The sequence below is a fragment of the Rana temporaria genome, chromosome 3 (genome assembly GCF_905171775.1).
Source record: "Rana temporaria chromosome 3, aRanTem1.1, whole genome shotgun sequence".
In the NCBI taxonomy this organism is placed as follows: Eukaryota; Metazoa; Chordata; class Amphibia; order Anura; family Ranidae; genus Rana; species Rana temporaria.
The window spans coordinates 6,770,481-6,796,873 of NC_053491.1; the positions used below are offsets into that span (position 1 = coordinate 6,770,481).

General features: G+C 45.4%; 1 protein-coding gene across 1 annotated transcript in view; it reads right to left on the minus strand.

The window, feature by feature from the left end:
- Window positions 1-2,476: 2,476 nt before the first annotated feature.
- The window catches only part of ZFAND6 (zinc finger AN1-type containing 6), a 31,471-nt gene continuing 7,554 nt past the window's right edge, over window positions 2,477-26,393 (minus strand). The window contains exons 2-6 of the mRNA XM_040342188.1: window positions 14,215-14,401; window positions 10,221-10,317; window positions 9,647-9,729; window positions 6,175-6,288; window positions 2,477-3,295 (exon numbers count right to left, since the gene is read on the minus strand). Coding sequence (XP_040198122.1) covers window positions 3,147-3,295; window positions 6,175-6,288; window positions 9,647-9,729; window positions 10,221-10,317; window positions 14,215-14,383 — 612 coding nt within the window. The 5' untranslated portion in view covers window positions 14,384-14,401 and the 3' untranslated portion in view covers window positions 2,477-3,146. The remainder of the gene's footprint in view (window positions 3,296-6,174; window positions 6,289-9,646; window positions 9,730-10,220; window positions 10,318-14,214; window positions 14,402-26,393) is intronic.

Here is a 26,393-nt window from a genome sequence, read left to right on the forward strand (position 1 = left end):
CTCCTCTAACTCGAAAATAGTAACCTGTAACAAAATTGAAATCATCGCCTATGGAGATTTTTTGGCACCATTCCATGAGTGCGCGCAATTTTAAAGCGTGACATGTTAGGTATCTATTTACTCGGTGTAACATCATCTTTCACACATTATACAAAAAAAATTGGGCTAACTTTACTGTTTTGCTATTTTTTAATCCATGAAACCGTATTTTTTTTCCAAAAAAAGGCGTTTGAAAAATTATTGCGCAAATACCGTGCAAGAAAAAAAGTTGCAATGACCGCCATTGTATTCCCCCTAGGGTGTCTGCTAATATATATATATAATGTTTGAGGGTTCTGGTTAATTTTCTAGCAAAAAAAATTGTGATTTTTACATGAGGGAGAGAAGTGACAAAATAGGCCCGGTGGACAAGTGGTTAAACGCTATAAATTTTGCGTAAACCAATCAATAAACGCTTATTGCGATTTTTTTTTACCAAAAATATGTAGAAGAATACGTATCGGACTAAACTGATGAAAATTTTTTTTTTTATATATTTTTTGGGGATATTATAGCAAAAAGTTAGGGCTCTTTCACACGGAGCGGATCCGTATTGATCCGCCCCGTGTGTGTCCGTCGGCTCAGTGAGGATCATCCGTAAATCTCCGCTGAGCTGTCGGCAGACAGGGCGGTCCCCGCACACTGTGCAGAGACCGCCCCTGTCTTTCCTCCGCTCTCCCCTATGGGGAATCACACGGTCCGTATTCATCCGATCCGTTCCGCCAGACGGAAGAAAAAATAGTGTTTTCTTCCGTCTGAAAAAGCGGATCTTTGCGGAGGCGGATCTTTACGGACGTTAGCGCATGCATCATCCGCTAACGTCTGCAATCCCATAGGACTACAAGTCCGTAAACGGACTTGTAAAAAACGGACCGTTTGTCAGCCCGTGTGAAAGGGCCCTTAAAAATAGTTTTTTTTTAAAATTGTCGCTCTACTTTTGTTTATAACGCAAAAATAAAATAAAAACGCGGAGGTGAGCAAATACCACCAAAAGAAAACTATTTGTAGAAAAAAAAAAAAAAAAACAATTTTGTTTTGGGAGCCATGTCGCATGACCGTGCAATTGTCAGTTAAAGCAACGCAGCTGAAATTTCGCCTGGTCAGGAAGGGGGTATATGTGCCCAGTAAGCAAGTGGTTAATCAACCATGTGAGTTGCTACCTTCATTAAATGTAACCATATTGCTACACTTAGAGGCGCCTTCTCTTCTCTTTTATACTCTGTAGCGTCTGTTGGATTTTGCTTCTAATCCCCTTGCGGAGGCTTCCATTGGTGGATGGACATTTTACGGTCACACAACCAATCACATCGCTCTAATCTTTTTATATGGACTATAAACTGAAGGACTTTGGCTGCTTTCACATTGCCGGGTGGAGCCGCGGTGATGGTATAGTCGCGCTATTTGTAGCGCGGCTATACTGTCGTATTTACCGCGATATTCGGGCGCTAGCGGTGAGGTTTTAACACCCGCTAGCGGCCGAAAAAGGGTTAATACCGCCAGCGTTGCGGGCGGTATTACCGCGCTTTCACATTGATTTCAAAGGGAAGGCGCGGTATAGGAGCGGTGAACACACCGCTCCTATACCGCGGTAAAGATGCGGCTAGCAGGACTTTTGGTGCGCTCCTGCTAGCGCACCGCTTCAATGTGAAAGCCTTCGGGCTTTCACATTGAACACTGCAGGGCATGATTTTTCATGCGGTATAGCAGCGCTATTTTTAGCGTTGTACCGCATGAAAAACACCCCAGTGTGCAAGGGGCCTTATGAATAAATGGTTGCGGAACGAATCATTTGAGTTCCCATTATTTCTTATGGGAAAATTAGCTTTGATATACAAGTGCTTTGGATTACACGCATGTTTCCAGAAAAAACTAATTATACTCGCAATCCAAGATTTTACTGTATTTATAAATGGAGCCTCCACCCCAGCCTACAACAAGGCCTAACTTGTTTATTCACTCACCCCCCCCCCCCCCCCAGCCTACAACAAGGCCTAACTTGTTTATTCACTCACCCCCCCCCCCCCCCCCCCCCCACCCGAGGCAGATCATAACCAACTCAACCCACTACGGCAGGGATCCTCAAACTACAGCCCTCCAGCTGTTGTAGAACTACACATCCCATGAGGCATTGTAACACACCGACATGACTAGGCATGATGGGAATTGTAGTTTCTGAACACCTGGAGGGCTGTAGTTTGAAGACCCATGCACTACGGCGGGGATATTCAACTAGCGGACCTCCAGCTGTTGCAGAACTACAAGTCCCATGAGGCCTAGCAAGACTCTGACAGCCACAAGCATGACACCCAGAGGCAGAGGCATGATGGGACTTGTAGTTTTGCAACAGCTGGAGGTCCTCTAATTGCATATCCCTGCACTACGGTAAGGCTGGGCTCTCAAAACACAAGATTCAGGACCTGCTGGGGAAAGACCAGGCCCAACACTAATATTCAGTTTATTTCCATTCTATATTTAAAGATATTTGTAATCATCCACACAATCACACAAAAAAGATGCAAGAAAAAAAAATTAAAATCGAAAAAAATAAAATAAAATAAAAAATAAAAAGGAAATAAAATAAAAGGCTTCTTAGAGCGGGTTCCTCTGATGAAAAAAGGAGATTCCTCCAGAGCTCAGACATACATCATTAAATTGGTCCAATAAAATGCTGATCCGTTTTTTGCATCAGGATAAATACAATGGGGGAGGGGGGAGGGGGGATAATGGAGTCAGGATGCTTGATATCTAGAAGAAGGTGTAAAACTCGAGCCATTCCAGAGAGAGGAGAACGTTCTCCGTCACATCGTCTGTCCCTTCAGAAGATAAGAAACTAGGCGGGCCGCTAAGAGGGTGGAAACACCTGGAGAGGGTGTAAAAGACTTTTCTCAGTTTGTTTCCTGTGGTTTTTTTTTTTTTTTTATCCCGGTTTCAACTGTCAAAAAATCAGGGAAAGCTGCAGTAAGAAAAAAAAAAAAAAGGAGAAAAAATAAAAATTGAAGCTAGGAGTAGCCGTGTCCCCGGATCCAACAAAACTGACCGGGTGGACTATAAAGTAGGCGTGTCCCAGAGATGTCCACTGAGATGCGGGACACAGAGCTCCTCCTCCTTCAGATTTTCTGGATCTTTTCTCCCACCACCACGGGGTTTTCTTTCCTGATCTTTGCAGCGGCTTCCGCTTTGTAGTCGAAGGAACAACTGTGGACGTCGGAATAGCGGTGGGTTCCGCAGAATACATTGCCGCACCGGCATTCAAATCCTGGGAAGAAAAACAGAAGAGCGCATTATAGTAGCAACGTTTGGCATTTTTGGTGATCAGTCTGTTGTATGAATTCCAATGTGCGCTGTCACCGGCCAATGACTGATCACTGTACGGGCCCCGGTACCATGCGACCGCTGTAACCAATCACAGCGGGTCACATGACAGTTGTAATCAAGCCATCCATTGTATACAATTGTGTCGCTAGCTGTGGTTGGCCAGTGGTAATCACATGGTACAGATGGGGCTGCGATTGGCCCAGCCTGTAACATGTGATTACACTGACCAATCACGGCTACTCACAAAACAAACAAAAAAAAAAACCTAAAAATCTATTTCATTCAGTAACATGCTTGCATGTAGAAATTAAATGCATTGCTATATGGCTATGCAAACAATGGGCTAGATTCAGTAAGAGTTACTCCGGCGTATCAGTCGATACGCCGTCGTAACTCTGAATTCACGCCGTCGTAAATTTAAGTGTATTCTGGAAACCAGATACGCTTAAATTAGGCCATGATACGAGCGGCGTAAGTCTCCTATGCCGTCGTATCTTAGGGTGCAATACTGCCGCTGGCCGATAGGGACGCTTCAGTTGTTTTCGGCGTAGATTATGCAAATGACCTAGATACGCCGATTCACAAACGTATGCACGCCCGGCGCAATTTATTTACGTCGTTTACGTTGGGCTTTTTCGACGTAACGTTGCTCCTGCTATTAGGTGGCGCAGCCAATGTTAAGTATGGGCGTCGTTCCCGCTTCAAAATTTGAATTTTTTACGTTGCTTGTGTAAGTCGTTCGCGAATAGGGCTGGACGTAATTTACGTTCACGTCGAAAGCAATGACGATTTGCGGCGGAATTTCGAGCACTGGGATTCTTTCACGAATGGCACATGCGCCGTTCGTAAAAAAACGCGGGGTCACCATAATTTAAATAAAACACGCCCCCTCATACTCATTTGAATTAGGCGCGCTTACGCCGGCCCCATTTACGCTACGCCGCCGTAAGTTAGGAGGCAGTACTTTGTGAATACAGCACTTGCCTCTCAAACTTACGGCGGTGCAACGTAAATACGATACGCCGCCGTAACAATGCGCTCGGCTACCTGAATCCAGCCCAATGTGTGTAAAAAAAAAATACAAATACAATTTTATGTTCCAAAAACTTATGACAGAAAATTACAACTTTTTTTTTTTTTTGTCATTTTCTGTCATAAGTTTTTGGAACATAACATTTTTTTTTTTTTTTTTTTTTTTTTTTACACACTTTGTTACTAGGGTAACATATTTCTCTGGTCAAATAATTGTTTTACACAATTTGACCAGAGCAATATGTTACCATAGTAACAAAGTGTTTAAAAAAAAAAAATACAATTGTATGTTACAAAAACTTGTGTAAAAAAAAAAAAAAAAAAAAAAAATTGTCATTTTCTGTCAAGTTTTTGTAACATACAATTGTATTTTTTTTTTTTTTTTAAACACTTTGTTACTATGGTAACATATTGCTCTGGTCAAATTGTGTAAAACAATTATTTGACCAGAGAAATAGGTTACCCTAGTAACAAAGTGTGTAAAAAAAAAAAAAAAAAAAAAAAAAAATGTTATGTTCCAAAAACTTATGACAGAAAATGACAAAAAAAAAAAAAAAGTTGTAATTTTCTGTCATAAGTTTTTGGAACATAAAATTGTATTTGTATTTTTTTTTTTTTTACACACTTCGTAACATTGTACTACTCTGGTGAAGCGATTTTTATTTTTTAATCGGCCGTTGTCTCCAGACATTCAGCCCCTGTGTACCCGGCTTAACCACTTCAAGAGCGCCCACCGCATATATACTGAGGCAGGGCGGCTCTATAGCGTGAAACAACGTACCTGTACCTTTCATGCACTAGATACTGCGCCCGCTGCACGGAGGGGGAGCCAATCTGACGGACTCGATGTCCACCGGCCATCCGCAATCTTTCCACACAGAGGCAGAACGGGGTTCTGTCAGTGTAAACAAGGCAGATCTTCGTTCTGACACGGGAGAGCATGGAGATCTTCTGTTCCTAGTAATCAGGAACAGCGATCTGTTCTTCCTGTCAGTCCACCCCCCCCCCCCCCCCCCCCCCCACAATTAGAAAACACAATACAAAGCTGTCCTTTGGTTAAAGATGTGACACAGATATAAACAACTTAAGGACTGCCTCCTGCACATGCAGAATGGGACGGCTGGGCACAATCACGTACCTGTACGTCCTCTTTAAGTGCCCAGCCGTCGGTCACGGGCGCCGCGACTCGGTCCGAAGCTCCGTGACCCGATCCCCGCTGGAGTCCCGCGATCGGTCCCCAGAGCTGAAGAACGAGGAGAGCTGTGTGTAAACACACCTTCCCCGTTCTTCACTGTGGCAGCTTCATTGATTGTGTGTTCCCTGATATTAGTTATATATATTAAAAGAAAAAAAAAAATTATATATTTTTGGGGGATATTTATTATAGCAAAAAGGAAAAAATATTGAATTTTTTTCAAAATTGTCGCTCTATTTTTTTTTATAGCACAAAAAAAAAAACCGCAGAGGTGATCAAATACCACCAAAAGAAAGCTCTATTTGTGGGGAAAAAAAAGGACGCCAATTTTGTTTGGGAGCCACGTCGCACGACCGCGCAATTGTCAGTTAAATCGACGCCGTGCCGAATTGCAAAAACTGGCCGGGTTCTTTACCTGCATTTTGGTCCGGGGCTTAAGTGGTTAAATAAATAAAAAAGGGGGGGGTAAATCCTTCCAGGGCTGAAGTGGTTAATTATGACCAGGGAAACATTAAAATTTGATATCTGCAGGAGAAACCTCTGACTTAGCAGGGGGGGGGGACACAAACCTGGGTGTATTCTAAGAGACGTACCTGTAAGTCCGACCTTTTTGCGGCACATGTTGCAGCGGTTCTTTTTTAGCTTGGCCTTTACAGGAGAACTTGCTTGCTCTTCAGAAGAATTTTGTGCGCTGTCTGATGGAGAAGCTGCAAGAAAATAAACTTAAATGATGTAAAAAGCGGCTTCCTCCACGATACGTCTTCCCTATACAATGGGATTAACCCCAATCACTCACCATCGGCACTGTCTAAGGTCTGTTCTGTGTCATTATGCTTTTTCTTGCCCCACACTCTGCCGACTTCCCTGCCTCTGGGAGTCATACTTGTAATTCTCAGCCTTGCAATGCCCCGTGGGACTTGTAGTTCCACAACAACTGGGGGGGGGGGGGGGCACATGTTGAGCACCCATCGTTTTAGACAATAGGATCCTGTTGTCTAAAAGAACCCCTTGAAGATTCAGCGAGTTGAAACGTGTTGGGTCCCCATCTGTCATGTATGTTCTGTTGATGGAGATTCTCTCTCTTTGTATACGTTAAATGACAGATGAAACATGTTGGGGTCTCTATCTGTCATTTAACGTATACAAAGAGAGAGAGAATCTCCATCAAAAGAACATACATGACAGATGGGGACCCCAACACGTTTCAACTCTCTGAATCTTCAAGGGGTTCTCTTAGCCAACAGGATCCTTTTGTCTAAAAGATCCCCCTGAAGACTCAGCAAATTGAAACGCGTTGGTGTCCCTTTCTGCCATTTATGTTTCTTTGATGGATGGAGACTCTCCCTCATTATGTGCATGTAAACTGTATGAATTTTAAGCAACTCCAATAAACTTTTTGCATTCTATTAGCATATTGGTTCCGGTTTTTAATCCCTTGAATGGATCGTCTCATGACGACTCATTTTGAATTATCGGATTAGATCGCATTCTTCAGATTCTACAGATGAAGAACTCACAGAGCCGCGTCCATTTACCTGCGGCCATTTTTAGCATTCCATTTCTATGCACATTGGCGGATCACTCAGGATACGAGGAATATTATACATTAGATTGATGGTTACATTGTAATAACTGTAGAGGAAATGTGTAATTAGTTTGCCCCTAGATTTATACGGACCCGCTTCCCTACACTGACACTTCCTGCTGCTCAGAGTTTTTTTTTTTTTTTTTTTAACTGGTTGCCGACCAGCCGCCGTCGTTTTACGGCGGCAGGTCGGCTCCCCTGCGCGAGAGCACGTAGTACAACGTTGGCTCTCGCGCAGGCCACTAGAGGCGCTCGCCCCCCGACTCGCGTGCCCGGCGGGCGCTATCGCCTCGGGCACACGCGATCGCTCGTTACAGAGCGGGGACCGGGAGCTGTGTGTGTAAACATACAGCTCCCGCTCCTGTCAGGGGGGGAAATGCTGATCCTCTGTTCATACAATGTATGAACAGCGATCAGTCATTTCCCCTAGCGAGGCCCCCCCCCTACAGTTAGAACACACCCAGGGAACATACTTAACCCCTTCCCTGCCAGTGGCATTTTTATAGTAATCAATGCATTTTTATAGCACTGATTGCTATAAAAAATGACAATGGTCCCAAAAATGTGTCAAAAGTGTCCGCCATAATGTCGCAGTACAAAAAAAAACCAAAAAAAAAAAAAAAAACAAACGCTGATCGCCGCCATTACTAGTAAAAAAAAAAATTAATAAAAATGCCATAAAAATACCCCCTATTTAGTAAACGCTATAACTTTTGCGCAAACCAATCAATATACGCTTATTGCGATTTTTTTTTAACGAATAATAGGTAGAAGAATACGTATTGGCCTAAACGGAGGAAAAAAAAATGTTTTTTTTTATATATTTTTGGGGGATATTTATTATAGCAAAAAGTAAAAAATATTTTTTCAAAATTGTCGCTCTATTTTTGTTTATAGCGCAAAAACTAAAAACCGCAGAGGTGATCAAATACCACCAAAAGAAAGCTCTATTTGTGGGAAAAATAAGGACGCCAATTTTGTTTGGGAGCCACGTCGCACGACCGCGCAATTGTCCGTTAAAGCGACGCAGTAAATGGTCCGGGGGTTAAGTGGTTAAAGTAGCCTTTGGGGCTCATTCATGCCAGAGACCTGCGTTTTTCTGCATAAGAAATCCAAAAGATCTCTGCAAGACACACAGGAAACAATGGTGGTCTCGTTCACACCAAAATGCAGCGGTGATATCCAGTGGGGAGATTATGAAGCACGCATGCAGTTTATTTCACCCCGCGTGACAGAAAGTAGGAGAAAAAGCAGAGCGGTGCGTTAAGTTACCCTGACATGGCTCCAGGGGTGCAGTGGTAGAATAAATGGTGAGCGAAGGTCCAGACAGTGATTGAAGGGTTTTCAATGCTTTATTTCCAGGCCGACACGGCCAACATCAACAGCAAATAGGAAGGACAAGGTTGATGAAAGGATAGAAGGAGAGAACTTTGCAGTATCAGGCCTGGATATCAATGGAGCAGTCAGTACTGCTCCGCATAGTACCAACTTCTGTAACACGTCGCCACTCTTCTTGGAGTGGGTAAAGTGCCCCCGGACAGACCCCTATGATAAGCCTGTCACTCTGAACTGTCTCGGAGGAACAGGTCTGTCTCATAGACCCGGCTCTAGGGCCTTGGTCACAGGCCAGTTTCAATAAAGGACTTAGGTGAATAAAGAGCAACTCCTCCCAGTAGACTTTTTCCTAAACAGGCCCCCGGATGACAGCAAGCATACCTGTCAGTGGTCCGGACACCCGATCCCAGACGGGGATTCTCTCAATAGGTCCTGGAATCCAGCGAAACACTGGAGTCCCCTTTCACCTCCGGATGAGGTTCAATGCAGCCTTGAGTGTTGGCCAGGTGGGCCGTGCCGGCGGGGTCCATGGATGCGCGTACCCTGAAGGTGGATACCGCACCTGGAACGGGGACCCCGCGAAGACTCCGGAACACATGACACCTGTCCCATATATACTCTCCCCCAGCATGCCTTGCGAGGGAAAACCCCTTTAATTGGCTGCTGGGAAAGCTTGCTCTGCCAGAACCCCTCTAGCGCCAGCTACTGGCCAAGGACGGCACTGCATCCCTGGACCACAGACTGACCCAGTGGACAATTCTGGAATGACAGAGGTCCCGAAATTTGAACAAATCAGTGAATGGGAGCAAAGTAACTCTCCCACGCCCCATTAACTTTAGCGTAGTGCCCATGCTGAAAGCAAGGGGGCGCTGTGTGTGTGTGTGTATGTATGTATGTATATATAAAAATCTGTTTGGGGCTTCTAAGTAATTTTCTAGCAAAACAACCTGATTTTAACACCAAATCTCAAAAAAGGAGGCTCTGCCCTAAACACGGCCCCCTCATGGGCGTATACGCTGTGGTCTGCCCTGTGTGAATGAGGCCTAATAGTGTTCTATTCCTTGGGGGAAGCTCACAAGTCACAACATAAAAGGACACACATTTCCCTATCCCACCACAATGGACATCAAAGCCTCAGATCTCACCTGGCGCCTCGTTTGTTTCGGAAGTTCTGTTCTCTGTGGATTCGGCTTGTGACGAGGACACAGATTCTGGAAGTGGCAAGGAACTGACCGATATAGAAAAAGAAAAAAGCTCATCATATGATTATCACAGGGCCCCATACAAAAAAACTATCCCCATCCTAACCCCACCCACCCACCTGAAAGGGACTGATGACAGATTTATCAGTCTCTTTCTTTGCAGCCTGAGTTACAAAGATGAAATGAATTGGAAGCTCTCTGAAGCTTCTTGCTCAAACGGAATTATAGTAAACAGTTTACTATGCTTCAGTGATAAATGGACAGAGGAGCGATTGGTACCGCTCACTGTGTTTATTCAGGAAAGATATTTAACGGCCCCTTCCCCCACTTTCCATCTTGAATCATTCCCCCCCCCCGCCCCCCGTTTGCCCGCAGCAGGAGCTGCAGGAAGGAGGAGAGGAGGGAGGCCGAGAAGGCTGCTTATCGAAAAACAGCATGATGAAGTAGGCAGGACCTGTAATTCAGCAGAATTCCTGTTTTCTACTTCCTAGACTGTATGGGAGGAAGGAAAACGTACCTTGCTTGTGGCAATGCGGACTCTTCTGGTTCAGATACCTGAGGTGTGACCGCCTGCTGCGAGGAGGGAACCTCCACCCCACTCCCCATGGACACCACTACAAGCAAAACAAAGAGCAAGGTCACAGAATATGGGAATCAACGGCGATACAATTATATCAATATACAGAGCATCCGGGAAGTATTCACAGCACTTCACTTTTTCCACATGTTGTTACATTTTAATTCCATTTTGGGGGGGGAAAAACACTTATTTTTCTCAAAATTCTACAAACAATCCCCCATAATGACAACATGAAAGAAGTTTGTTTGAAATCTTTGTAAATTTATTAAAAATAAAAAAAACAAAGCAAATCCCATGCACACAAGCATCAACGGCTCCTCCCCATGCACGCAAGCATCACAGGCTCCTCCCCATGCACACAAGCATCACAGGCTCCTCCCCATGCACACAAGCATCAACGGCTCCCCCCCCATGCACACAAGCATCACAGGCTCCTCCCCATGCACACAAGCATCACAGGCCCCTCCCCATGCACACAAGCATCACAGGCCCCTCCCCATGCACACAAGCATCACCGGCTCCTCCCCATGCACACAAGCATCACCGGCTCCTCCCCATGCACACAAGCATCACCGGCTCCTCCCCATGCACACAAGCATCACCTTCTGAGCGGGGGGGGGGGGGGGAGGAGCCTGAAATACGTCTGTGCAGGGGGTGAGGAGCCTGAAATACGTCTGTGCAGGGGGGAGGAGCCTGAAATACGTCTGTGCAGGGGGGAGGAGCCTGAAATACGTCTGTGCAGGGGGGAGGAGCCTGAAATACGTCTGCAGGGGGGAGGAGCCCGAAATACGTCTGTGCAGGGGGGGGGGGGGGGGGAGGAGCCTGAAAATAATCCATTTAATCCATTTTGGAATAAGGCTGTAACATAACAAAATGTGGAAAAAGTGAAGCGCTGTGAACTCTTTCCGGATGTTCTGTAGATACAATCTTATCAATAAAGTAAACATGCACAATGGCACTTTTCTTTTGAACCAGATTCCCAGGATATCGTAAATTCTTTATAATCCCAACCAACACAAAGGGTCCTCCTTCCCTCTGACCTCTGTTACTATTTACAAGTGGTGAAGTTTACAGATTCCTGACCGAAGCATTCCTTCCACCGAGGATAAATGAAGAGCTATAGAGGGGGAGGGGCAGAGGGGGAGGGGCAGAGGGGGAGGGGCATCATGCCTCTGGGAGTCAGCGTTGCAATGCCTCATGGGACTTGTAGTTCAACAGCTGGGGGGGGCGCGCATGTTGAGCACCATTGTTTTAGACAATAGGATCCTGTTGTCTAAAAGAACCCCTTGAAGAAGATTCAGTGAGTTGAAATGTGTTGGGTCCCCATAGGTCATTTTTGTTCTTTTGATGGAGTCTCTCTCTTTGTATACATTATGTAAATGACAGATAGGGTCCCCCAACACGTTTCAACTCGCTGAATCTTCAAGGGGTTCTTTTAGCCAACAGGATCCTATTGTCTAAAAGATCCCCCTGAAGACTCAGCGAGTTAAAACGCGTTTGTGTCCCTGTCATTCATGTTCCTTTGATGGATGGAGACTCTGCCTTTCTCATATTGTATATGTTATGTACATGTAAACTGTATGAATTTTAAGCAACTCTATAATAAAAACTTTTTGCATTCTATTAGCATATTGGTTTCCGGTTTTCAATCCCTTGAATGGATCGTCTCATGACGACTCATTTTGAATTATCGGATTAGATCGCATTCTTCAGATGAGGAACTCACAGAGCCACGTCCATCATTTACCTGCGGACATTTTTAGCATTCCATGTCTATGCACATTGGCTGATCACTCGGGATACGATGTGATACGAGGAATATTATAGATTATATTGATGGTTACATTGTAATAACTGTAGAGGAAATGTCCTTATGTCCATTCCGCATTATATTACCCCGCTTCCCTTATTCTTATACAAACTCAACTGCTTTAGCAATGGTAACATGTATTTGGTCCTGCCAATAAAGCTTATTTGAAAAAAAGAAAAAAAGAAAAAAAGAGAGGGGAGAGGGGAAAGAGAAAGGAGAGGGGAGAGGGGAAAGAGAAAGGAGAGGGGAGAGGGGAAAGAGAAAGGAGAGGGGAGAGGGGAAAGAGAAGGGAGAGAGGAGAGGGGAAAGAGAAAGAGAAAGAGAGAGGGGAAAGAGAAAGGAGAGAGGAGAGGGGAAAGAGAAAGAGAAAGAGAAAGAGAGAGGAGAGGGGAAAGAGAAAGAGAGAGGAGAGGGGAAAGAGAAAGAGAGAGGAGAGGGGAAAGAGAAAGAGAGAGGGGAAAGAGAAAGAGAGAGGAGAGGGGAAAGAGAGAGGAGAGGGGAAAGAGAAAGAGAGAGGAGAGGGGAAAGAGAAAGGAGAGAGGAGAGGGGAAAGAGAAAGAGAAAGAGAAAGAGAGAGGAGAGGGGAAAGAGAAAGAGAGAGGAGAGGGGAAAGAGAAAGAGAAAGAGAGAGGGGAAAGAGAAAGAGAAAGAGAGAGGGGAAAGAGAAAGAGAGAGGAGAGGGGAAAGAGAAAGAGAGAGGAGAGGGGAAAGAGAGAGGAGAGGGGAAAGAGAAAGAGAAAGAGAAAGAGAGAGGAGAGGGGAAAGAGAAAGAGAGAGGAGAGGGGAAAGAGAAAGAGAGAGGAGAGGGGAAAGAGAAAGAGAGAGGGGAAAGAGAAAGAGAGAGGAGAGGGGAAAGAGAGAGGAGAGGGGAAAGAGAAAGAGAGAGGAGAGGGGAAAGAGAAAGAGAGAGGAGAGGGGAAAGAGAAAGAGAAAGAGAGAGGGGAAAGAGAAAGAGAGAGGAGAGGGGAAAGAGAGAGGAGAGGGGAAAGAGAGAGAGAAAGAGAAAGAGAGAGAAAGAGAAAGAGAGAGAAAGAGAGAGAAAGAGAAAGAGAGAGAAAGAGAAAGAGAAAGAGAGAGAAAGAGAAAGAGAGAGAAAGAGAGAGAAAGAGAAAGAGAAAGAGAAAGAGAAAGAGAAAGAGAGAGAAAGAGAAAGAGAAAGAGAAAGAGAAAGAGAAAGAGAGAGAGAAAGAGAAAGAGAAAGAGAAAGAGAAAGAGAAAGAGAAAGAGAGAGGAGAAAGAGAGAGAGAAAGAGAGAGAGAAAGAGAGAGGAGAAAGAGAAAGAGAAAGAGAGAGGAGAAAGAGAGAGAGAAAGAGAGAGAGAAAGAGAGAGAGAAAGAGAGAGAGAAAGAGAGAGAGAAAGAGAGAGAGAAAGAGAGAGAGAAAGAGAGAGAGAAAGAGAGAGGAGAAAGAGAGAGGAGAGGGGAGAGGGGAAAGAGAGAGGAGAGGAGAAAGGAGAAAGAGAAAGGAGAGGGGAGAGGGGAAAGAGGAAAAAGAGAAAAAAAAAAAAAAAAAGAGAAAGAAAAAAAAAAAAAAAAAAAAAAAAAAAAAAAAAAAAAAAAAAAAAAAAAAAAAAAAAAAAAAAAAAAAGAGAAAAAAAAAAAAAAAAAAAAAAAAAAAAAAGAGAAAAAAAAAAAGAGAAAGAGAGAAAAAAAGAGAGAAAGAAAAAAAGAGAGAGAAAAAGAGAGAGAAAAAGAGAGAGAGAACATAAAATGACAGAAGATGGGGACTCCAACACATTTCAACTTGCCGAGTGTTTGGGGGGGGGGGGGGGGGAGCTGCGGCACACAGTGTACATCTGGACACACAGGGGCCAGAAGCACCAGCGAGGGACCTGAGAAGAGGAAAATCAGGGCGGCTCTGTGCCAAATCATTACAGAGCAGGCAAGTATGAAGTGTATTTTACCCCCCCCCCATTTAAAAATAACAAACGAGACTTTAGTATCACTTGAATGCCAGGACAGTGAAGAGGTAAAAAGGTGGCACACACCTCTGAAATGTATAAATTCCCGGGGGCTCCAGGGCAGGTAGTCAGTGGATTGAGTTTATAGTTGGAGGAAAATCATTTCCTAGATTTAGGCAAAGATTGGGAAGGACCTCTGAGCTCAGTGACATGGGACCTACCTGGTGGACTGTTCCTGCCGCCGCCGCCGCCGCTGCTGTTCTGCCGCTGTAGATGTTCTTTGTAGCACACAGAACAGAGTCCGTTGGTGCGGGGGTTACCATAGAATCCGCACCCGTTGGAACAAAGTAGAGGCGCCTGGTTGTGGTTCGTCTCCTGCGCCATTTTCATCCACCATGCAGCTAAAATCTATAAAAAATGATAAAAAGGCTTCTGTCATTTTACATACACAATGTGACGGATCAGAGGGTATTTGTTTCAGAAATGGCTGCGAATACAGCCATACACAGAGTCAGGGACGACCCCCCCCCCCCCCCCCCCGGCCTACATAGAGAGTCGGGGACCCCCCCTGGCCTACATAGAGAGTCGGGGACCCCCCTGGCCTACATAGAGAGTCGGGGACCCCCCTGGCCTACATAGAGAGTCGGGGACCCCCCTGGCCTACATAGAGAGTCGGGGACCCCCCTCCGCCTACACAGTCGGGGAGGCCCCTGGCCTACATAGAGAGTCGGGGACCCACCCCCTCCGGCATACACAGAGAGTCGGGGAGCCCCCCCCCCCAGCCTACACAGAGTCAGGGAGCCCCCTGGCCTACATAGAGTCGGGGACCCCCCCGCCCCGGCCTACAGTGTACAATCTACTGTCCCAAGAGCAACATGAGATTATGCCAAACTTCTCCAAGCAGCACTTCCTAGTCAAGTGCCGCCAACAATACCGCTTATGGTGTCCCCCCCCCTCATTCAGCACTACCACTGCTTGTCACCCCTCTCCTAATTAAATCAGAATTAAAGTTGTAAAGGTTCATGTTTTTTCACCTTAATGCATCTTATCCATTAAGGTGAAACATATTACCAGCATCCCCCCCCTGTTGAATTATCTGAGCCCTGGAAAGTCCCGTGTCGTGAACGCGCTCTTCCTTTGCCCCGGGCTTCTCGGCTCCTCATTGGATAGATTGATAGCAGCGCAGCCATTGGCTCACATTGCTGTCAATCAAATGCACAGAACTGCACAGTGGAGGCAAGTATGACATTTTTTGTTATTTAATAAAAAAAAAAAAAAAAAAAAAGGAACCTTTACTGTCACTTTAAGTCCCACAGTGAGTAGAACAATAGAACAAGCATGCAATTCTGCACACAACAGATTTTACGGTTGTGGGTTTAGGCCCGATTCACATCTATGGCATTTTTTGGTGCTTTTTGCAGATTTGCACTACAGAACGTGTTCCATAGGAAACCATGTTGACCACTTAAGGACCGCCCAACGCAGATATACGTCGGCAGAATGGCACGGCTGGGCACAATCACGTACCTGTAACTGTGATTGTTAAATGCCCATTCGCGGGCCCCGGTCCGAAGCACCGCGGCCACAGGACCCGATCGCCGCTGGAGTCCCGCGATCGGTCCCCGGAGCTGAAGAACGGGGAGAGTCGTGTGTAAACAAACCTTCCCCGTTCTTCACAGTGGCGCTGTCATTGATCGTCTGTTCCCTGATATAGGGAAACGCGATCAATGACGTCACACGTCCAGCCCCACCCCCCTACAGTTAGAAACACATATGAGGTCACACTTAACCCCTTTAGAGTCCCCTAGTGGTTAACTCCTAAACTGCAATTGTAATTTTCACAGTAATCAGTGCATTTTTATAGAATTTTTTGCTGTGAAAATGACAATGGTCCCAAAAATGTGTCAAAATTGTCTGATGTGTCCGTCATAATGTTGCAGTCACGAAAAAAATAAAATATCGCGACCGCCGCCATTAGTAGTAAAAAAAAAAAAAAAAAAAAAAAAAATTATATATATATATATATATATATATATATATATATATATATATATATATATATATATATATATATATATATATATATATGCAATTAAACTATCTCCCCTTTTTTAAATGCTAACCAATCGATAAACGCTTATTGCGATTTTTTTTACTAAAAAAAGGTAGAATAATACGTATCGGCCTAAACTGAGGGAAAAAAATATATTTTATATATATATATATATATATATATATATATATATATATATATATATATATATATATATATACACACATATACATATACATATACACACACACACACACACACACATATATACACAAAAAAAGAGATTTTTAATACAGCTTACCTGTAAAATCTTTTTCTTGGAGTACATCACGGGACACAGAGCGGCATTCATTACTATATGGGTTATATGGAGTACCTTCAGGTGTAGACACTGGCAATCTCAAACAGGAAATGCCCCTCCCTATATAACCCCCTCCCATAGGAGGAGTACCTCAGTTTTGTAGCAAGCAGTATGCCTCCCAAAATGGTCCTCAAAAAAAGAGGGGTGGGAGCTCTGTGTCCCGTGATGTACTCCAAGAAAAAGATTTTACAGGTAAGCTGTATTAAAAATCTCTTTTTCTTTATCGTACATCACGGGACACAGAGCGGCATTCATTACTATATGGGATGTCCCAAAGCAATGCTTACAATGAGGGGAGGGAGAACATCTCCAAGACAAAAGGATTTAATTTAGAGATATACTCAAATCATAATAAATCCAACTTAGTTGAGAAAAATAAATTTTTTTAAATTTAACTCGAACAAGAGGAGCCCCCGGAATCCGAGGGTCTCAAACTGCAGCCCTGCCTGCCCGAAGGCAGTATCAGTATTCCTTCTTACGTCCAACTTGTAGAATTTTGTAAACGTGTGGACAGAAGACCAGGTTGCCGCCTTGCAAACTTGAGCCATAGAGATCTGGTGGTGTGCTGCCCAGGAGGCGCCCATGGCTCTAGTAGAATGAGCCTTTAATGATACTGGAGGAGGCAACCCTTTCAAGCCGTAGGCCTGAGTGATTAATTGCTTAATCCACCTAGAAATGGTGGACTTTGCAGCTGCCTGCCCCTTCTTGGGCCCATCCGGTAGAATGAACAGCACATCTGTCTTCCGGATCTTCTTTGTAGCTTTAAGATAGGCCTTCATGGCCCTGACAATATCCAAGGTATGCAGCAACCCTTCCTTTCTGGAAGTAGGTTTAGGGAAGAAGGATGGTAATACCAAATCCTGGTTCAAATGAAAACTGGATATGACCTTCGGAAGGAAGGAAGGATGAGGGCGGAGAAGGACCCTGTCCTTATGAAAAACAAGATATGGTTCCTTACAGGATAAGGCTGCCAGCTCCGAAACTCTTCTTGCGGAAACTATGGCAACCAAAAATACTAACTTCCTTGTCAGTAGAACCAAAGGAATATCAGCCAACGGCTCAAACGGTTGTTTCTGTAAACTTTGACAGAACAAGATTTAAATCCCACGGACAAAGCGGGGATTTAACTGGAGGTCTAATACGTAAGACCCCTTGAAGGAAGGTCTTAACCAGCGAGTGGGTGGCCAGCGGCCGCTGAAACCACACTGACAGAGCAGAAATCTGTCCTTTGATTGTGCTTAATGCCAATCCTTTATCCACTCCTAGCTGGAGAAAACTTAATACTCTATCGATGGTAAATTTGCGAGAAAGCCATCGCTTGGACTCACACCAGCCTACATAGGCCTTCCAGACCCTGTAATAAATCACCCTAGAGACCGGTTTCCTGGCTCTGATTAGGGTAGAGATTACTTTCTGAGACAGACCTCTACCCCTGAGAATCAGGGATTCAGCTTCCAGGCCGTCAAATTTAGATGCCGTAAGGCAGGGTGGAGGATCGGACCTTGCGATAGCAGGTCTGGCCGTAGAGGAAGAGTCCAAGGGTCTCCCACTACCATCCTTAAGATTAGTGAGTACCATGCCCTTCTGGGCCATGCTGGAGCTACCAGGATGACTGGTATGTGCTCCACCCGGATCCTGCGCAGCAGGCGGGGTAGTAACTGGAGCGGGGGAAACGCATAAAGAAGTTTGAACTGATGCCAAGGGCAAACCAACGCATCGGTTCCGCAGGCCATCGGATCCCTTGAGCGGGACATGAACCTGTCTAGTTTCTTGTTGAGTCTCGATGCCATGATATCCACGTCCGGCACTCCCCATCTTTGGCAGAGTGCTTGAAAGACTAGTGGATGCAGAGACCATTCCCCCGGCCATAGAGTCTGGCGGCTTAAGAAGTCCGCCTGAAAGTTGTCCACTCCTGGAATGAATATTGCCGATATGCAGGGCACATGAGCCTCTGCCCATAGAAGAATCAAGCTCACCTCTCTCTGAGCGGTTTGACTCCTGGTTCCCCCTTGGTGATTTATGTGTGCCACGGCCGTGGCATTGTCTGATTGAATTCTCACCGGGAACCCCTGCAATTTTGACGTCCAAGCCCTGAGGGCTAGTCGAGCAGCTCTGAGCTCCAAGATGTTGATGGGCAACTGCTTCTCTGGCTTTGCCCAAGTACCTTGGCGAGTGCAACCATCCAAAATTGCTCCCCAGCCCGTCAGGCTGGCGTCTGTGGTCACTATCTTCCAAGCCACTGGGCTGAAAGACCTCCCCTTCAGTAGATTCTGAGGGTCTAACCACCAACACAGACTTTGTCGGACTCTTGATGAGAGCGGCAACGGGATATCCAAGGCCTGTGGCCTTCTGCTCCATGCTGACAGGATGGCTGCCTGTAGGATGCGAGTGTGGCTCTGGGCGTATGGTACCGCCTCGAATGTGGCCACCATCTTGCCTAGTAACCTCATACATAGGCGAATAGTCGGTTCTTTCTTGCTTAGAACCAGTAGGATTAATTCCTTGATGGCTTTTACCTTCCTCAGAGGTAGGAACACTCCTTGTTGTTCTGTGTCTAATCTCATGCCGAGATATTCCAACTGCTTTGTGGGCTGGAAAGCTGACTTTTCTCGATTTAGGACCCAGCCGAACCTCTCGAGGTATTGGACCGTGAGGGCCACTGCTCGCTCCAAGCCGGGAGACGAGTGATCTATGACTAGGAGGTCGTCCAGGTATGCTAGGATCGTGACCCCTTGGATCCTTAGTTTGGCTAGGATTGGAGCTAGGACCTTCGTGAACACCCGGGGGGCCGTAGCCAACCCGAAGGGAAGCGCCACGAATTGGAAGTGACGCGAAGCCACCATGAAGCGTAGATATCTTTGATGTGGCTGATAAATTGGAACATGAAGGTAGGCATCCTTTATGTCTATGGACGCCATGAAGTCGTCCTTCTGGAGTGTGGCAGCTGCTGACCGCACGGATTCCATCCGAAATGAGCGGATCTTTAGATATGCATTTACCATCTTTAGGTCCAAAATTGGCCTGACATCTCCATTGGATTTTGGGATGATGAATAGGTTGGAGTAGAAACCCAGCCCCTGTTCCAGGACTGGTACCTCTACTATTACTTCCTGGGAAAGTAGATGATCTAATGCCGATCTTAATGCGGCTCCCTTTTCCGGATCGTTTGGAATCCTCGACTTCTGGAAATGAGGAGGAGGAAACCTTAGGAAATCTAATTTGTAGCCTGTGGCCACGGAAGACCGTACCCACTCGTCGGGAATGCTGGCTTCCCAAATCTCTGAAAAGAGTCGCAGCCTTCCCCCCACCTTCGTGGGTGGGGGCGCCCCTTCATAAGGTTGGCTTGGGGGCTGGTTTTGCTGGTTTGCGAAACCACTGCCTTTTGCCTCTAACAGCCTGTCCTTGTGATCTGCTGTTGAAGCCGAAGTTTGCTTTTGCAGGAGGCCGTCGATACTGCTTGGCATTAGAGGGCCCCTGCCCAGGGGAATACTGTCGTTTAAACGCAGGTCCCTGAACCTTCTTCTTAGTTGGCAAGAGAGTACTCTTGCCGTTTGAAATGGTCTGAATGTATTTATCTAGGTCTTCTCCGAAGAGTCGTCCTCCATGGAAGGGGAACCCTACCAGGAGCTTCTTGCATGGGGGCTCAGCCTCCCAGCTTTTTAACCATAAGAGTCTTCTCATATGGATAAGGGATAACGATAAACGTGACGCTTGCTGGATAGAATCCTTGATTGCGTCTACCGTAAAACATATGGCCTTAGGGACATCCGAAAATTTTTCTGCCTGCTGGGCCGGAATAAGTTTAAGCATCTGCTTAAATTGATCCGATAATGCTTGAGCGACCCCAATCGCAGCCACAGCTGGCTGTACTACTGCCCCTGCAGTAGTGAAGGAGTTCTTAAGTAGTGCTTCCAAGCGCTTATCAACTGGATCCTTGAACACCTGTATGTTTTCTACAGGGCATGTTAACGATCTGTTAACACATGAGATGGCTGCGTCCACTGCAGGAGTAGCCCATCTTTTGGAAAAATTTTCTTCCATAGGATATAGGACAGAGAACCTTTTAGGTGGTAAGAAGATCTTATCTGGCTTGTTCCAATCTTGGAACAAAATTCCCTCTAATAGAGGATGGATCGGAAACACAGCATTGCTTTGAGGCGCCCTCAGTGAGCCCAAAGCTGAAACCGTCGATACCTGGAGATCTGGTACTGGCAAGTTGAATGTCCTATGGACCAAGTCCGACAATCCTTGAATCCACCAGCTCTCCCTCAGGGAGACTGCCCCAGACTCCTCTGTATCCGGGTCTTCGATCCCTGAACCTACTTGGTCCGTGTCCAAGAGGTCGTCCAATTCCCCTGAGGAAAGGACCTCCTCTTCTGAGGGTCCGCGCTCGGGCGACGGAGATCTATTCCGCTTACTGCCCCGCATAGCTGCGGATATCATTTTTTTTTTTTTTTTTTTTTTTCCCCATGCTTTCCTCATCTCTTTTAAAGAGGTGAGTAATACCTCCTCCGTGACCATCTTAGGGTTGGACTGACCCGCGTCAGCTCCAGCCCCAGATCCCGATGGCCCCAAGGCTCCCTGTAGGGAAAACAGCGGCATACCATGGTACAATACCGAGGTACACCTGCTACCTATTGGTATTTGGAACTATAAAAGTTAATTGTCCAAACACCTGTTTGGGGGATAAAAAAATGCTTCCTCTCCCCTAGATGACTTTTTTTTTTTTTTTCGTTTTTGTTTCAAATCCAGGAAAGAAAAAACATTCTGTCCCCCTGAGTAGTATTGCAAAGAAAAACTATGAGATGGAAAAGAAACAGCCTATTTCTAGGCTTGACAAAACAGTCCTCTGAAGACTGCAATATCCTTTCTGGCCACTGTGTGTCCTCGGCGCCCCGTGCTGCCGCTCTGGTCTTTCTCCTCAGTTCCAAAGTATTGATGGAACAAACAAGGAAGGGCCGCCCCTTCCTTTAAGCCACTGACCCGCCCTTCCCCCCCAGCAACCTCAAACAGGAAATGCCCCTCCCGACAGGGGGAGGGGGGGGGGGGGGGGGGGGGGGGGATTTTGGGAGGAAGGGACCTCTCTGTTCCAGCAAACTGCGGCCTGCAGCCTGGAACCATGAGGAGGCCAGCGTTTTGCCTGCTTGCAGGCTCTGAGGAGGAAGACTGAATGGAGCATCGCCTGGAGGCCTGCAGGTAAGCAAAGCTCTCTGACTCACACATATATTTTTATATAACACAGGCCCCACTCAATGCTTTTCCAACACTACAAGGGAGGTCACATCTTATGGGGAATAATACATAGAGAGCCATCCTATCTTTATGATATGTGACTAGTTTGCCAGATGCAGTGCATAACTTTAGGCATGTCCCCTGTGACCCCCCAGAAAAAAACCTGCTAAGAACCAAGTTCCGCAAGTTTTCCCCTCACTTACCTGCTCCATGCCGCAGGACTTTGCCAAGCAAGAGGCCCAATCTTCCCCCATCTCCGTGGGGATGTCTAGACCTTCAGGCCCTGGGTTCCTATGAAGGATCCACTGTCCTGGGCCCATATAGCACCCTGGCAACAGAAAACTTTAGGTACCCAAAGGTTTCTAAGTTCTGGGCCCAGGGTCCAGCTCTCTAAAAAGAAAAGCATTATGGGCTATACCCCAAGGGTTTGGGGTCCGGTTACTGACCACTTTAGCGCTGAGGCTTTTTTGGACAGAACCGGTAGCTCACCTAATCCCAAGGATGCGGAGGCAAGCTAAACCATGACTAACACCTAAGACACTGGCGTAAAAACTGAGGTACTCCTCCTATGGGAGGGGGTTATATAGGGAGGGGCATTTCCTGTTTGAGATTGCCAGTGTCTACACCTGAAGGTACTCCATATAACCCATATAGTAATGAATGCCGCTCTGTGTCCCGTGATGTACGATAAAGAATTTTTTTTTTTATATATATTTTTTCGGGGATATTTATTATAGCAAAAAGGAAAAAATATTGCATTCTTTTCAAAATCGTCGCTCTATTTTTGTTTATAGCGCAAAAACTAAAAACCGCAGAGGTGATCAAATGCCACCAAAAGAAATCTCTATTTGTGGGGGGAAAAAAAAGGACGCCAATTTTGTTTGGGAGTCACATCACACGACCGCGCAATTGTCAGTTAAAGCGACGCAGTGCCGAATCGCAAAAAGGGGCCTGGTCCTTTACCTGCATAATGGTCCGGGTCTCAAGTGGTTAAATGTTCTGTAGTGCAAATCTGCAAAATGCACTAAGTAACTCTAAGTCAGCCAATAAATGGTTAAGTTGAGTGCCTTGTGTATGGGAGTCGCTGCTCAGCAGGCACCTTCATATTAGTGTCTGTTTGCACACAGCTGGGATCTAAATAAAGCATCGCACTGGCAGACATCACCACATGTCCGGCTGTCACAGGAGGAGGACAGACTGCCAGAAATGTCTGAGGACTTCTCACAACAACATCCAGGACTCTCCATGTTGGTAAAAAGTTTTATTCCCGGGAACAGATCAATCTGTACATAAAACACGGAGTGTGACGTCATCATCTACATGGAAATCCCCGCCCCTCCATCCTACAGGAAGGACAGTCTATGAATGACGGACCAACATTACAAAACATGAGAAGAAAGATTGTGTACTCTGTGGTGTCCACTCCGATCACACACACACACCGATATCTGCTGACCAGAGATCCCAAGTGGCTCCACCCCCATTCACATTGGAGAGACGTGTCATATGATTTGACAGGTTCAAAAATCACATGACAAGTCGCACACCATTGTCGGCAATGGCACACATTAGGAACTCTAGCAATTCTGTGGAGGTTCTCATTGATCCTGTCCATTGTACAGTAGTAGTTGGTCAAATTCAACTGGACTTGTTCTGCAAGGATGGAGAAGGGAGGAGAAGATGAAGAAATTTACACAGATGCACACCTCCAGCTCTCATTGGCCCTCTTATGAAGAGCGAGAGAGCGCGAGAGAGCGAGCAGAGCGAGAGCAGAGAGCAGAGAAAGTGCAGCGAGAGCAGAGAGCAGAGCAGAGCGAGAGCAGAGAGCGAGAGCAGAGAGCGAGAGCAGAGAAAGTGCAGCGAGAGCGAGCAGAGCAGAGCAGCGAGAGCAGAGAGAGAGCAGCGAGAGCAGAGAGAGAGCAGCGAGAGCAGAGAGAGAGCAGCGAGAGCAGAGAGAGAGCAGCGAGAGCAGAGAGAGAGCAGCGAGAGCAGAGAGAGAGCAGCGAGAGCAGAGAGAGAGCAGCGAGAGCAGCGAGAGCAGAGAGAGAGCAGCGAGAGCAGAGAGAGAGCAGCGAGAGCAGAGAGAGAGCAGCGAGAGCAGAGAGAGAGCAGCGAGAGAGCAGCGAGCAGAGAGAGAGCGCGCAGCGAGAGAGAGCAGAGAGTGTGAATATGTCATAAGCCTAGGCTAATGACCAGACAAACAGGAAGTGGGCTGTATAAGGTATTTACTGGCAGAAAAGATAAAAAAGTATGACAGGTTTGTTTAAAAAAAAAATTAAATAAGGAGGTGGGGAAAAAATAAAACAAACCTTTTATATATCCTTTAAAGCAGTTGTAAACCAAAAAATAGATAAAAAAATAAAATAAAAAAAAAAAAACACTGAAAATGCTGACAATGTCCCCCTCGGTTTATACACACAAGTCACCTTTTTGCGCCTGATCTCCAAGACTTTGGGATCCAGGCGACCTACGGCTGGCCGGTACCGGGTCCCCAAACTGTTCCTCTACAAGTGTGCAAAGTTTGTTGTCCGGGGGACCTACGGCCGGGGAGCACCGATTTTTCTAAGCCGGGCACCCCTTCCATAGACTCCCATGTTAAACGTCAGTCTAGTCATGGGCACAGTGAGGCATGCACATGGACACCCTAGCCTTATGCCGCGTACACACCATCACTTTATGTGATGAAAAAAAATGACGTTTTTAAAAACGTCACTTTAATTGACTGTGTGTGGGGGAAAACTTTGTTTTATGTCTTCTAAAAAACGACCAAAAAAAAATTGAAGCATGCTTCAATTTTATGTGTCGTTTTTCAAAACGTCGTTTTTTACTTCACAGAAATTGACCGTGTGTAGCAAAAACGTCGTTTAAAACGACGTTTTTTCATCCGCGCATGCCCAGAAGCTACTTATGAAGCGAGCTTCAATGGTAAAACGTGGTGGAACGTAACCTCGCTTTGCTAGAACATTGTGAGAAAAACTATGGTGTGTAGGCAACTTCGTCTTTGAAAATTGAAGTTTCAAAAACGTCGTTTTTTACTTCACAGAAAATTTCGTTTTTTTTCATCACATAAAGTGATGGTGTGTATGCGGCATATTACTCAAGTCAATATGTTTTCCCATTTTTTGTGGTAATATTAGGTGCCTCGGCTTATATTCGGGTCGACTTATACTCAAGTATATACGGTAATCTTTTTCTACAAATACAGTAGAGGTGTATCGCTGATCGCCGCCATTAGTAGTAAAAAAAAATGTTTTTAATAAAAATATCCCCTATTTTGTAAACACAACACATAAATTTTGCGCAAACCAATCAATAAACGCTTATTGCGATATTTTTTTGTTATGTAGAAGAATATACGTATCGGCCTAAACTGAGGAAAAAAAAAAGTTTTTTTATATATTTTTTGGGGGATATTTATTATAGCAAAAAGGAAAAAATATTGCATTTTTTTTCAAAAGGGTCGCTCTATTTTTGTTTATAGCGCAAAAAATAAAAACCGCAGAGGTGATCAAATACCACCAAAAGAAAGCTCTATTTGTGGAAAAAAAAAAAAGGACGCCAATTTTGTTTGGGAGCCACGTCGCACAATTGTCAGTTAAAGCGACGCAGTCCCGAATCGCAAAAACTGGCCTGGTCCTTTACCTGCATTTTGGTCCGGGTCTTAAGTGGTTAAGGGCACCAGACAAGGTGACAAATACTTGCACAATACAAATGACAATGATTCACTGGCATGATGAAATTGATGGGTATGACGAGAACTGGTTGCGAAAGATCTGACAACAATCGGAATATCAATCAAACATCCGAGAGACAAAAGATGAAATATGCCGGATCTATACACAGCCAGCGGAGAGATCAGATAATACATAACTAAATACACCTTATATATAATAAAAGGAATATTCTATAAGTCAGATCATCTCTACCAGAACGTACTGAAAATCTGCAGAAAGATCATACGAAGAAAAAAAAAAAAAAAAAACACCACACACATATATATATATATATATATATATATATATATATATATATATATTAGGGATGCACCGATATATCGGTGGCCGATACATATCGGCCGAAAATAGCAATTTGGGGGACATGCCGAAATACATTTAAAATTGCCGATAATGACCGCCCTCCGTGGGCGGTACCATTGCGTATAGGAGGGGTGGCAGGTTCTTGTAAAAATGTAGCCACGGCCGCCAGAGCAGTACAGAGCGCGGGCAGCGGCAGTGGCACTGTACATATTGTGTGCCGACTGCCGCGAGCGCTCTTCCTAGCCCAATTTTCAGTTTTTTTTACTCCCCTCTTCACTCCCCCTCCTATGGGGGAGTCTCTTGGTTCAGTCCAGCGGCGTGAGCCGCGCTGACGTCACGCCCGGAGGCGATGGAGAACTCGGAGCGCTGCATGTGGGCAGGGAGGGAGCTGTGCTGCTAAAACAAGTAAGCAGAACAGAACCTGTTAAAAGTTAACAAACGAAATGGCTGGATTGGGGGGGAGTGGTTAACTTAATACTGACCAGCACTTTCTTAATGAAAAAATGGCAGATAAAAAAAAAAAATGTTATCTGCCATTTTTTCACAGTGGCTCAGTGAGGCCGCAATTGATGTTTTTTTGGTAGTCAGAGAAGGCAAGCATGGCTCAATAACACACAAAAGTTTTTTTTTTAAAAAAACGTTTGTGTGTTATTGAGCCATGCTTGCCTTCTCTGACTACCAAAAAAAACATCAATTGCAGCCTCACTGTGCCATCAC